This window comes from Salmo trutta, chromosome 36, assembly GCF_901001165.1.
Source record: "Salmo trutta chromosome 36, fSalTru1.1, whole genome shotgun sequence".
NCBI lineage: Eukaryota > Metazoa > Chordata > Actinopteri > Salmoniformes > Salmonidae > Salmo > Salmo trutta.
Window position 1 is genome coordinate 17,362,946 of NC_042992.1, and position 14,610 is coordinate 17,377,555.

The window sequence follows — 14,610 nt, forward strand, 5'->3', positions numbered from 1 at the left end:
TTGGGGAGTAGAGAAAATGTTGTAGATTTAAAGCAAGCAGGCAAAGAGAAGTTTAGTAATTTTATAACACATGCAATACAAGTCTACTCATTTTGCCATTGGATGGAGAGACATTTTTGCAGTTTTTAAAACAAATTTCCTGCAATTCCACACATTTTGTCAAGACTTATGCCGTCCCACTGGGCAAAAACTGGTTGAATCAACGTTGTTTCCACGTCATTTCAACAACAAAATAGTCAATATGATGAATTTGAATCAACACGAAAAACTGATTTGGATTTGCAAAAAGTCATCAATGTAAAGGAAGTTAGTCTTTTTTTCACCCAACTTTTAACCTAAATCCAATGACTTGATTTTTGTTGTTGTTGTTGAATTCACATTAGTTGACAACTCAACCAAATGTAAATAAAAATAGACGTTGAACTGACGTCTGTGCCCAGTGGGATGTTAATGATATCTGAGTGAGAGTGACAAACAAAATAAATTGGTGCCCCTGGGGACATATCCTGCCTGCCGGTCGGTATTCGGCCATGATTACTACAAGTTTAGATAGCTGGCTAGACTCATTTACCAATCTAAGAATTGTTAGCTGACATGGTTAATTGAGTGACTTTCAGTAGCTATGAAATATGCGCATTTTCCCACCAGTGGTGCGTTTCCACCAAACTGACTTGTTGCGGAACTCTACAGATAGTTGGTAACAAAAACTGTTGCGTTAAATAGCATATGTGCTCTTGGCACGTGTGCTCTAGCCAACAGCTCACAGATACAGTGCGGCTAGGCTAGTCTACATGATGACATTATTATGGATAGGACAATCATATCTTTTTGTTGTCAAACGGCAGTCAAGCATTGATCATCATGTCACCAGAATAAGATCACTCTACATTTATTGGAAAGGAGCGTCAAGCTCAACCCTGTGCACATTCAGCAACCTGGGAAGTTCATCACAATTGATTTAATCCGTAGCTCAACAAACTTCATGCTTTCCCGTGTCTTTGTCGGAGGACCACACACCATATCATCGCGTGAGTCCAAGTTTACTTCGATGTGATGGTTATTATATCACTATTTGCGCATAAAGGAATTTACGCCTCCGTTTCTCGCATAATCCATTTTACAGACACAAAAAGATCCCACCATGTCAAACGAACAAATGATCTGTTGGCATTTATAAAATTATGGTGAAACTTCCTGTTTCCCTCACAGCTGTTGTGATCATTTTTGACCCCTTGACTTTTTCCACATTTTGTTAGGTTACAGCCTTATTCTAAAATGTATTAAATGTATTTTTTCTGCGTCAATCTACACACAATACCCCATAATGAGAAAGCAATGTATTCAGACCCTTTACTCAGTACTTTGTTGAAGCACCTTACAGCAATTACAGCCTTGAGTCTTCTTGGGTATGACACTACAAGTTTGGCACACCTGTATTTGGGGAGTTTCTCCCATTCTTCTCTGCAGATCCTCTCAAGCTCTGTCAGGTTGGATGGGGAGCGTTGCTGCACAACTATTTTCAGATCTCTCCAGAAATGTTCGATCGGGTGCAAGTTCAGGCTCTGGCTCCTGAAGCCACTCCTGCGTTGTCTTGGCTGTGTGCTTTGGGTTGTTGTCCTTGTTGGAAGGGGAACCTTCACCCCAGTCTGAGGTCCTGAGCGCTCTGGAGCAGGTTTTCATAAAGGATCTCTCTGTACTATGGTGCCAGGTTTCCTCCAGACGTGACGCTTGGCATTTAGGCCAAAGAGTTCAGTCTTGGTTTCATCAAACCAGGGAATCAATCGGAGGAGAAGGGCCTTGGTCAGGTAGGTGACCAAGGACCCGATGGTCACTCTGACAGAGCTCCAGAGTGTCCCATCTCCACAGAGGAAATCTTCCAGAAGGACAACCATCTCTGTAGCACTCTACCAATCAGGCCTTTATGGAAGAGTGGCCAGACAGAAGCCACTCTTCAGTAAAAGGCACATGACAGCCTGCTTGGGAGTTTGCCAAAAGAGACATAAAGACTCTCAAACCATGAGAGACAAGATTCTCTGGTCTGATGAAACCAATGCCAAGCGTCACTTCTGGAGGAAACCTGGCACCATCCCTACGGTGAAGCATGGTCGTGGCAGCATCATGCTGTGGGGATGTTCTTCAGCGACAGGGACTGGGAGACTAGTCAGGATTGAGAGAAGATGAATGGCGCAAAGTACAGAGAGATACTTGATGAAAACCTACTCCAGACCTCTCAGGACCTCAGACTGGGGTGAAGGTTCTCCTTCCAACAGGACAACAACTCTAAGCACACAGCCAAGACAACGCGGGAATGCCTAAGGGACAAGTCTCTGAATGTCCTTCAGTAGCCCAGCCAGAGCCCGGACTTGAACCCGATCGAACATCTCTGGAGAGACCTGAAAATAGCTGTGCAGTGATGCTCCCCATCAACTTGACAGAGCTTGAGAGGATCTGCAGAGGAGAATGGAAGGAACTCTCTAAATACAGGTGTGCCAAGCTTCTAGCGTCATACCCAAGAAGACTGGAGGCTTCAATCACTGCCAAAGGTGCTTCAACAAAGTACTGAGTAAAGGGTCTGAATACTTACGTAAATGTGATTATTTCCGTTTTTGTATTTAAAAAAAAATGAAGGCCTGATTCACGCAGTCTCCTCTGAAAAGTTGATGTTGATGTGTCTGTTCATTTAGCATTTATTTGGGCTGCAATTTCTGAGGCAGGTAACTCGAATTAACTTTCCTGCACCTGAGTAAAGTGTCGGATATTTACGTAAATGTGATATTTCATTTAAAAAATATATTTTTAATAAATTTGACAAATTCTAAAAACCTGTTTTTGCTTTGTCATTATAGGGTGTGTAAATTGATGAGGGTAATAAAAAATAAAATAAAAACATTTTAGAATAAGGATGTAACATAACAAAATGTGGAAAAAGTCAAGGGGTCTGAATAATTACTGTGTGTGTGTGTGTGTGTGTGTGTGTGTGTGTGTGTGTGTGTGTGTGTGTGTGTCCAAAAATGTTATTTCAGCTCATGAAACATGGGACCAACACTTTACATGTTGCGTTTATATTTTTGTTCAGTGTGTGTGTGTGTGTGTACTGTATATATACCAGTCAAAAGTTTGGACACACCTACTCATTCCATGGTTTTTCTATATTTTTACTATTTTATACATTTATAGAATAATAGTGAAGAACTTTGAAAGTTTCTTCAAGTGCAGTCGCAAAAACCTTCAAGCACTATGATGACCACCTCCCACCATGAAGCATGGAGGAGGTGTGATGGTGCTGTGCTGGTGACACTGTGTGTGATTTATTTAGAATTCAAGGCACACTAAAACAGCATGGCTACCACAGCATTCTGCAGCGATACGCCGTCCCATCTGGTTTGCGCTTAGTGGGACTATCATTTGTTTTTCAACAGGACAATGACCCAACACACCTCCAGACTGTATATATCTATCTATCCAGCTATCCATCTATCTCTATCGCTCTCTCCTATCTATCTATTTATCGATGAATTAATTAATTATTATTATTATTATTAAAATCTATTTTATCTCCATTATTTTTGGGTTCAGGGGCCCCCGGCCTAATCAACCGCTGATGTTGCTTATGCTTGGAGCCGACCCTGTTTACATAGTGCCAGTCATGTGGGAGGGGAGAGACGAGAGGGAGAGAGACGAGAGACGAGAGGGGGAGAGACGAGATGGGGAGAGACGAGAGGGAAATATCCTTGTGTAGTCTGTTCTCAAGTCAGCCCTTCCCGAGGATGCAGCCAGTGTTTTGTGTTAGTTTCTCAGATTTATCTTGCTTGCGGTTAACTCTGTCTTTCTTTGCCTCCCCCCCTTTCCTCCCCTTTGGCTCCACACAGTTTTACACCCTTGGCGCTGTGCTTTTGATGGCGTTCTTGCAGAGGACTGGAGACTACTGCCACGCTCAACATCCCAGAGCATAGGCTGATCCAGGGGAGGATGCCCACGGCTCTGCCTTCTCTGCCTAATAACCTGCACTGATCCCTGGGTACCAACACATGGAGGGCTCCCTGCCTCCCAGGACTCTCCACACCCTAGGTCTATCGCTCTAAGACCCTCTCTCAGGAACCCTAATGGGGTGATTGGACGAACTATTCCACTACTCTTCAGTGAAAGCCCCAAGACCTCATCTAAACCAACCACAGTGAGCCTGCCAAGGATCGACCAACCTGAGGACAGACTTGTATTTTTTCATCTTCTTAAAGGAGGGACAGGACTGAGAACGTCTGCAGGGTTAGAGGCGACAGGAGTTTAGCCCACCAGCGACCGTGGCCACCGTGGACGACCAGTTTGTGGTCCCCTTGCGTCCCTGTCCGTGTTGCGTTCACCCCCCCAGCTGGGTAAGGGTTGTCAACATGGCCCGTATGAACCGTCCGGCGCCGGCCGAGGTGTGCTACAAGAACATGCGGCTGCTCATCACGCACAACCCCACCAACTCCACCCTCAGCAGCTTCATCGAGGTGAGGACCACTCTATCCCTGCTCGTTTAGACCTGCTAATATTTATTTCCTCATGATTATCTCTCCATACATCCCACTCTTTCTCTCTAGTTCTTTTCTCCCATTTCCCATTTCTCTTTCCCTCCCTATTTTTTCCCCTCTCTCCATGTCATTATTCTCTCTCCTTGGCTTTGTTTCCACTAACACATCTTCTTGACACAGGGCCTTGGAGAAATCTTAAGAAAGGTGTTTCTATGACACTGAGAAAAAAGCACAGACTATAGAGAGCGTCTGATGATGATAAACGGTGCACTTCAACAATGCCTCAGTTTCCATGGCGATGTGTTCTGCTGCCACGTCAGTCGCGTGGCACGGGCAGTGAGAGGAGCATGCCGCGCGGTTAGACAATAGCAGAGCTAAGGCTGCCCTTCTCAGGGCAAGTGGCCCACATGTGGTTCTATCTTAAAGAGTGCCACAATGCCATGGACAGACAGTCAAACGGGCAGACAGTCAAACGGGCAGACAGTCAAACGGGCAGACAGTCAAACGGGCAGACAGTCAAACGGGCAGACAGGCAGACAGTCCGTCGCAGGCAGGCAGGCAGACAGACCGTCGCAGGCAGGCAGGCAGACAGACCGTCGCAGGCAGGCAGGCAGACAGACCGTCGCAGGCAGGCAGACAGACAGACCGTCGCAGGCAGGCAGACAGACAGACCGTCGCAGGCAGGCAGACAGACAGACCGTCGCAGGCAGGCAGACAGACAGACCGTCGCAGGCAGGCAGACAGACAGACCGTCGCAGGCAGGCAGACAGACAGACCGTCGCAGGCAGGCAGACAGACAGACCGTCGCAGGCAGGCAGACAGACAGACCGTCGCAGGCAGACAGACAGACAGACCGTCGCAGGCAGACAGACAGACAGACCGTCGCAGGCAGACAGACAGACAGACCGTCGCAGGCAGACAGACAGACAGACAGACAGACCGTCACAGGCAGACAGACCGTCGCAGGCAGGCAGGCAGACAGACCGTCGCAGGCAGACAGAACCCTTAAAGTAACTAAATCAGCCTGTTGTACTACTATGAGCATGGGTCCATGCACGTGTATAGGCTATATATTTGTACACACATGTCCCCGCCCCCCAAAACACACACACACAGTGTTAGTTATTTTTCAATGGAACTCCTTCCCTCCTTCCTCCCCCGTAGGACCTTAAGAAGTACGGAGCCACAACGGTAGTGAGAGTGTGTGAGGTCACCTATGATAAGGCTCCATTGGAGAAGGATGGCATCACCGTGGTGGTGAGTACAGACTAGTGTCACGTCCCTCACACTTCATTGTGAAGTGGACACACACACACACACACACACACACTGTGAAGAGAAGAGCAGGGTAGAGCGGAGTGTTTCGGTCATGGACAGGACTTCCAGTACTGATTCCAGGGGTTTCAGTTGGGTATGGTAGGGTATTGTCATTGGTTGCACTGATTGCGCGATTTGTCTACATAACCTGGTTCAAGCATTCATGACATTACCCTGAAGAAGACACAGTGAGGTGTTTTACCCAATAAATGACTGGGAGTTTACACATATGGAACTCTTTTGCTTTTATGGTAGGGTATGGTAGTTGCCATACCCTAGCTCAAAACCCCACATTTTAAGTAGGCACATTTTTGGGGGGGACTGAATTAATTCCAATCCCGATTTTAAAATTCAACCGCTGTTTATAATATTAAATGGCTGGCTTTAAGACCATGCCAGCCTGCGTACCTTTTCTGTCACTTTTAGAAGGCAGGGAGCAGAGACGGGGCCATTTTCTTTGCTGGTCAGCTGTTTAGCTAGACTGCTGTGCCACTCGGGCTCCTGAGTGGCACAGCGGTCTAAGGCACTGCATCTCAGTACAAGAGGTGTCACTGCAGTCCCTGGTTCGAATCCAGGCTGCATCACATCCGGCCGTGATTGGGAGTCCGATAGGGTGGCGCACAATTGGCCCAGCGTCGTCCGGGTCTTGCCGGGGTAGGCCGTCATTGTAAATAATATGTTCTTGCCTAGTTAAATAATGGCTACATTATGCAGTGCGCCGATTGCTTTGAATTTGATTTTGGCATTTAAACTCAACACTGCTTCAATATTCGCAGAATGTTTCCCTTCCCTGGCGAATAATGCAGACAGGCAAATGCAGAAATGAGCTGGTATTCATCTCTGAACGCAACGCAATGAGACAGTGTTGGTGGGAAGCGCAGGACACCGACCGTGTCAGAGCGGTTCCACAAGGATGGCTTCATATAGCCTATAGCAGGGGGTCGGCAACCTTTTTCATGTGGCGTGCCAATTTACCATTTCTAAAGATCTGTGTGCCAGTTAGGATTTTCATATACACATTGTAGGCTACCTAACTGTGACCCCAAAAATGTGTAACCGCACACAAATGGAATAATTTTATAGCTGGCTACTATACGGAGGTGCTGTCCATTCAGTGCCATGCCACAGAGCTCCAGTATAGACGGGTTAGCTGGCAACGTCACGAAAATGATGTGAACGCTTCAATGGGTCAGAAGGTGACTCTGGATGGCCAGATAGCTAGCAACAGTGACAAACTGCCATGTGAGGAATCGTAGGTGGCTTGTTTGTTAGTTTTATCTTGTTCTTGATACCATGTCTTGTTTTGAGGTGTTTTGACTGATGTCATCTCAATGCCAGTATGGCAGAAACGTATGTATGTTAGTAGGGTTGCAAAGGGTCGGAAACTTTCCGATAAATATCCAGAATTTCTCCAGAAATTTTCCATGGGAAGTTAAGCCTGGGAATTTGTCTAAATTCATCAAAAAAGTTAGCTTATAACAGTGAACCTTTTTTTGTGTGATACACATAAAGGTAATTCTAGGTCTTGTGGCATATTTTGGTTAAACTAACCCCAATTCAATGGAATTGCAACCCTCTGCATGCACAGTGCATTCTTCCATCACATGTACAGCTGATTCTCAAGATCTTACACACGAATGAGATGTTATTGAGCCACACTACTACACTGTCTGAGCCAAGGACTACATGCTTTCTGGTAAGTTTTGATTACAATACTGAGTGGGATGAATATATTTTATGACATACATGATTTTTTGTTAACTAGTAAATAGTAGCCTACAGCAAAGCGTGTTTAAATAATTTCTGACTTGTTAACATTTTCTGCTAGTTAGTTTTTGCTACCATGTGGGTTTTAGCTTGCTTGAGCCTGCTAACTGAGGAGTGTTAATTCACATGTTTCCATACATGTTTCATTTTAAAACATTTATCTTACAAAGGAGTTGTTTAATCTAACTGCTTAACTCTTTATCTGTACATGGAATTGTATTTGTTGTTTAAAAAAAAGAAAAATCTAATCTTTACAGGAAAATGCCACGAGCACTATCTGATGTGTGGAGACATTTCACTGCAGCTAATGTAGAAGGAAAAGCTGTGTACATTTTGCAAGTACTGTGCCAAATCATATGTGACGAATGCAACAAAGATGCAGAATCATCTGGCCAAGTGCATAAAGTTCCCTCAGTGCTCACAACAAGGAACCTCTGACAAAAGTCCCTCTACTTCTATTCGAGGTGAAAATGATGAATCAGACACCTTATCGATAGCAACAGCTCATGGTCCTCCTGGAATCAGAAGTTTTTGTTGACTCAATGGAGGAACGTAGTCAGAGAAATGCTGATGAATGTCTTGCGAGATGTGTATGCAACTGGTTCACCTTTGATGCTCACAGGCAATGTGTATTGGAAGAGATATCTGAATGTTCTTCACCCAGCATAAACCCCTCCAACCAGACATGCTTTATCTACTCATTTGCTGGATGCAGAGTTCAACAGAGTTCAAGTGAAGGTCAAGCAAATCATAGAGAAAGCAGACTGTATTGCAATTACCTCTGATGGGTGGTCTAATGTTCGTGGGCAAGGAATAATTAACTACATCTCCACCCCTCAACCAGTATTCTACAAGAGCACAGACACAAGGTACAACAGACACACTGGTCTTTACATTGCAGATGAGTTGAAGGCAGTCATCAATGACCTTGGACAACAGAAGGTATTTGCACTGGTGACAGACAATGCTGCGAACATGAAGGCTGCTTGGTCTAAAGTGGAGGAGTCCTACCCTCACATCACACCCATTGGCTGTGCTGCTCATGCATTGAATCTGCTCCTCAAGGACATCATGGCACTGAAAACACTCTACAAGAGAGCTAAGGAAATGGTTAGGCATGTGAAGAGTCATCAAGTTATAGCAGCAAACTACCTCACCAAGCAAAGTGAGAAGAATAAGAGCACCACGTTGAAGCTGCCCAGAAACACCCGTTGGGATGGTGTTGTCATCATGTTTGACAGCCTCCTGGAGGGGAAGGAGTCTCTCCAAGAAATGTCCATATCACAGTCTGCCGATTTGGACAGCCCCATCAAGAGGATCCTCCTGGATGATGTATTTTGGGAGAGAGTGGTAAGCAGCCTGAAACTCCTGAAACCTATAGCAGTAGCCATTGCATGGATTGAGGGAGACAATGCCATCCTGTCTGATGTTCAGACTCTGCTTTCAGATGTAAGAGAAGAAATCCGTACTGCCCTGCCCACTTCACTGTTGCTCCAAGCAGAGGAAACTGCAGTTCTGAAATACATCAAAAAGCGTGAAGACTTCTACCTGAAGCCCATACACGCTGCAGCGTACATGTTGGACCCCAAGTATGCTGGCAAGAGCATCCTGTCAGGTGCAGAGATCAACAAGGCCTATGGTGTCATCACTACCGTGTCTCGCCACCTTGGCCTGGCTGAGGGAAAGGTTCTTGGCAGTCTGGCGAAGTACACTTCCAAGCAAGGGCTTTGGGATGGAGATACAATATGGCAGTCGTGCCAGCATATCTCATCAGCCACCTGGTGGAAGGGACTTTGTGGATCTGAGGCTCTTTTCCCTGTTGCCTCCATCCTCCTCCAAATCCCACCAACACCAGCCGCATCAGAGCGCAACTGGTCCTTGTTTGGGAACACACACACCAAAGCACGCAACAGGCTGAAAAATTGGTGGCCATCAGGGAAAATTTGAGGCTTTTTGAGCCTGACAACGAGCCATCCTCAACAAGGTTGGAAAGTGACATTGAAGATGAGGCCTCAGAGTCTGATGTTCAAGAGGTGGACATTGAGGAGGTCCAGGGAGAAGACATGGAAGCCTGAGAGGAAGACAACCAAAGCTGTAGTTTCTAGACTATCATTTTACATATGTACTGTATGTTGAAAACGTTTTTTGGGAGATATTGGGGATCATTCAATATTACCTTTTGTTGTTCAGTGAAATCATCCCATGTGAAGAGTCAACTCATTTAATTAAAGTTCAATTTGTAACTAAATTATTATATATATTTTTTTATTGAAGGATTTAATCATTTGCAATTATGTGTACGTATCATAAGGTAAAACGTTTATATTTTTGTCTCCATATGATATGGTAAATATATCCAATGAAAAAACATCTACATTTAAATGGTATTAATATTCATTTGCATATTTCTGTTAATTCCAGTTAATTCCCTTATATTCCTGTTAATTCCCACAGAAAGTTTCCACCTCTGAATATTCCCCAAAATGTGCAACCCTATATGTTAGACAACAAGTGCTCATTGTGCAAATGTATTTGTTTTCATTGAAAACACTGTTGTCTGTGCCCAATAATGTTTGTACCATGTTTTGTGCGGCTACCATGTTGTTGTTATGTTGTGTTGCTACCATGTTGTTGTCATGTGTTGCTGCCTTGCTATGTTGTTGTCTTAGGTCTCTCTTTATGTAGTGTGGTTGCTCTTGTCGTGATGTGGGTTTTGTCCTATATTTATATTTATTTAATTGTTTATTTTTAATCCCAGCCCCCATCCCTGCAGGAGGCCTTTGCCTTTTGGTAGGCCGTCATTGTAAATAAGAATTTGTTCTTAACTGACTTGCCTAGTTAAATAAAGGTCAAATAAATAATAATGTAAAATAAATATAGTTTACATGTCAACATTCTAAACCGACTGTTTTGCCCCACAGTTGCACACGTTGGTTTTGTTGCTAAACAACCAATCTGTGCAAAGACGCTGTCCATTTAGCAGTGCTGAATCATCGGCGCCGCCATAATGTGTACGATATCCTTTCATATTTCATGATTTTCGTCATTCTTTGGTCAAGTTTGTTTGACGCCACTGACTATTTCCACTAAGGCCATGACCGTGTAGGGATGGAGGAGGCAGAGTGCTATCAAACAGACGGTTCTGTGTTCAGAGGAGGGCAATGGGGTTGGGGGCCAGTTCCTGGAAGAGCATGCCCGGTCCTTATATGCTCGTAAACAAACACACATACACACATCAATACTGATATACACCCAACAACCTGAACGCAGCCAAAACCCTTTCAAAGACTCATCTGGGTCACTCCTAAACAAACACACGCACATAACTCAGACCAGTATCTGTAACTGAACTTGAAGACACGTGTTTCTGATTACCAGTACATCAACGTTCCTTTGTTGCCATGGCAGCTGCAGAGCCTGGTTACCCCGCGCGGCCTCCTCTATTAAATTTGTTCCTTTTTCTATTTTCTCTCTTTCACTCTCTTTAATCTCTCTCTTTCACTCTATATTTCTCTCTCTCTTTCTCTCAGTGAATAGTGTAGTTATGAAAGGAGAGATTTACAGGGTATGCTGTTACATAAGCACAAGACCATGGACTGCTATTTATGTGAAGGCCGTACTTAGCTTTCTGCCAGAGCACTGGAAAACATTGAGGATCATGGCAATTGGTACTAGCTCTCCAGAGTCTTGAAAACCAGAAGTGAGTGCATGGGAGGGAGTTGCCTACCTCTCCCCTCCCCTTCCTCTGTCTCCGTAGTGATATAGGGGAATTCTGGAGAGATCTAGTTAAAGGCTTGTACACGATCAAGCCATCAGCTTTGGGTTAATTCCATTTAAATTCCAGTCAATTCAGAAAAGTAAACCCAATTCCACATTTTCCTTATTGAAAATCGTTTAGGATCATTGGAATTGGACTTTCAGTATACTTATTGAATTTACTGGAATTAAATTGGAATTGACCCCAATCCTGCTGTCCAGTGACTCAAAATATCAACAACCCTGAAGCTATAGGACCAGACAGACGCATAGAGCTGTACTCTGTTATCATAGCCCTGGGAGGATGATGGTTATTATTAATGGCTGCTTCAACTGTCGAATAACTGTTGTCATGTCAAATGGGGGATGTTTGTGGCGCTTTTCAGCTGAAGACATGTCAACTGGACGGGGATATCACCGTTAACTAGGAATTGATTGGAAATCTGTAGTGATTTGTTTAACCGGTGTCTCCTCTCCACTGTCGCTCTGATGCAGTGAGTTGCTTTGGCCGCAGGCTTTCAAAGCTAGGGCCTCATAGTGGTATAGCTAATGAGTGAACAGTGTTGTATATTGTGTGTGTTGAGGGCATGGAATTGTTGCAGGTCATCTTGACATTCTAAAAAGCATTCCAAGGTCACGTTGAATGGAATGGTGTGTGAGCGTGCGAGGCAAGCGTACATGTGTGCGCCCATACCTCATCCCCAAAGTAGGCCAGTGCTGCTGGGGTTCCTGCCCTGTTGACATAGCCCACATTACCTCAGCCAACATCATGCAGTAGCTTACAACATGCACTACACTGCAAATATTGAACCTTCAGGAGCTTATGCTAATACCCCAGGAAAACAGTGTAAGACACAGCTCAGGCAAATAAATAGTCTAACCCCCAAATGACAACTGGTCTGTTGTGGTGGTGGCTGATTCCGTGTCTGTGCCTGCGTCCATCCATCTGTGTGCCTGAATGTGTGTGTGTGTGTGGGCTTTCCTGAGTCCAGTGGTGTGATGAGGCTGTGATGAGGCTATCTTCTCTCTCAGAAGGTGTTACTGTGGTAATTCTACACTGTTTACTGTAAACGACAGACACCTGCTGAAACCAAAGTGTGTGTGTGTGTGTGTGTGTGTGTGTGTGTGTACTGTTTTGTTCTAATACCTGTTTGTTCTTCTACATGGCTCTGTGTGTGTATATGTAATACTACCCTGCATGTGTGTGTGTTGTAGCTATGTGGGAGTATTGTTAAGATATGAGTCAGTGGTGCATTGTAAAATCTTCCCAGACAGCCAGGTGTGTCCCTCCCTCCCTGGAGATACTGTGTGGCTGGAGATCAACAGGCCCTGGGTCCAGACCACTATGGCTGATACTGTGTGGCTGGAGATCAACAGGCTCTGGGTCCAGACCACTATAGCTGATACTGTGTGGCTGGAGATCAACAGGCTCTGGGTCCAGACCACTATAGCTGATACTGTGTGGCTGGAGATCAACAGGCTCTGGGTCCAGACCACTATAGCTGATACTGTGTGGCTGGAGATCAACAGGCTCTGGGTCCAGACCACTATGGCTGATACTGTGTGGCCGGAGATCAACAGGCTCTGGGTCCAGACCACTATGGCTGATACTGTGTGGCTGGAGATCAACAGGCTCTGGGTCCAGACCACTATAGCTGATACTGTGTGGCTGGAGATCAACAGGCCCTGGGTCCAGACCACTATGGCTGATACTGTGTGGCTGGAGATCAACAGGCCCTGGGTCCAGACCACTATGGCTGATACTGTGTGGCTGGAGATCAACAGGCTCTGGGTCCAGACCACTATGGCTGATACTGTGTGGCCAGAGATCAACAGGCCCTGGGTCCAGACCACTATGGCTGATACTGTGTGGCCAGAGATCAACAGGCCCTGGGTCCAGACCACTATGGCTGATCAGTATCCATGGTTCATCACTGGGCTGCTGTGAGTCAGCCTCTAATCACTGACTCACCTATCTCGTCACTACCCTCCTGACTCCTGCGTCATGTCTGTCTGTTTGTCTGTGTGTTTCTATCTGCTTTGTATCTACGTCTGTATTGTACCCCTATGTCCCCAGGCTGCTGTGCTAAATCAAATTTGTACCATGAACCATGTGTGTCTTAGACTGGAGGCTGCTGATAGGGTGAACTGTCTCTAACATATAGATATCTATAGAGGGGCTATGGCTCAATTGCACAACCTCAAAATGAGGTGGCCCTACCCTGTGTTGAATCAAAAGATGAAAGGATGCTTGCTCCTTCTGTTTACTGATAGGTGTGCTGTGCTTGGCATTGCAGTGGCATACAAACCAATGTTTCCACCACTGTGGTCATCGGTCATTTCATTTCAAATGACTTTAATCGTATATGAAGCTTTGAAAATTCCAACAAAGAACACTTACAGTACAGTCAACACAACATTACAAAACAATATGCATAAGATTCCAAACCATACTAGTTGCCAGGAACATCATTTTAAATGTTTTTTATTTTACTTAACCTTTATTTAACTAGCCAATTTAAGAACAAATTCTTACTTACAATGATGGCCTACCCCGGCCAAACCCTAACGATGCTGGGCCAATTGTGCGCCTCCCTATGGGACTCCCAATCATGGCCGGCTGTGATACAGCCTGGAATGGAACCAGGGTCTGCAGTGCCTTAGACCTCTGCGCCACTCGTGCGTTGTTGAAACCTAAGGTGTCAGTCTAACACTATTTCTCCATCTCTCCCCAGGACTGGCAGTTTGATGACGGTGCGCCCCCTCCCTCTAAGGTGGTGGAGGACTGGCTGAGTCTGCTAAGGTCTCGTTTCCTGGAAGATCCGGGCTGCTGCGTGGCTGTGCACTGTGTGGCTGGACTGGGCAGGTGAGGGGACCAGCTCAGTTGGTAGAGCATGGTGCTTGCAACGCCAGGATAGTGGGTTTGATTCCCAGGACGACCATACGTAAAAATGTATGCACGCATGACTGTAAATCGCTTTGGATTAAAAAAATGCATATTCAAATTACAGATACTTTGTAGGGGACCAGTAGGATACTTTGTAGGGGTCCAGGTAGAATACTCTGTAGGGGTCCAGGGGATACTCTGTAGGGGTCCAGAGGATACTCTGTAGAGGACCAGTAGGATACTCTAGAGGTCCAGGTAGGATACTCTGTAGGGATCCAGGTGGGATACTCTGTAGGGGTCCAGGTAGAATACTCTGTAGGGGTTCAGGTAGGATACTCTGTAGGGGTCCAGGTAGGATACTCTGTAGGGGTC

At 45.4% G+C, this 14,610-nt stretch overlaps 1 protein-coding gene across 4 annotated transcripts in view; it reads left to right on the forward strand.

The window, feature by feature from the left end:
- LOC115175556 (protein tyrosine phosphatase type IVA 3) overlaps positions 1 to 14,610 on the forward strand; it is a 57,213-nt gene that overhangs the window by 32,247 nt on the left and 10,356 nt on the right. For 3 of the 4 annotated variants that reach the window (XM_029734855.1, XM_029734856.1, XM_029734857.1), the window contains exons 2-4: positions 3,870 to 4,490; positions 5,676 to 5,768; positions 14,087 to 14,217. In XM_029734855.1, the coding sequence (XP_029590715.1) occupies positions 4,386 to 4,490; positions 5,676 to 5,768; positions 14,087 to 14,217 (329 nt within the window). In that variant the 5' untranslated portion in view covers positions 3,870 to 4,385. Of the gene's footprint in view, positions 1 to 820; positions 1,029 to 3,869; positions 4,491 to 5,675; positions 5,769 to 14,086; positions 14,218 to 14,610 lie in introns of those variants that run through there. The other variant, XM_029734858.1, reaches the window with a different exon arrangement.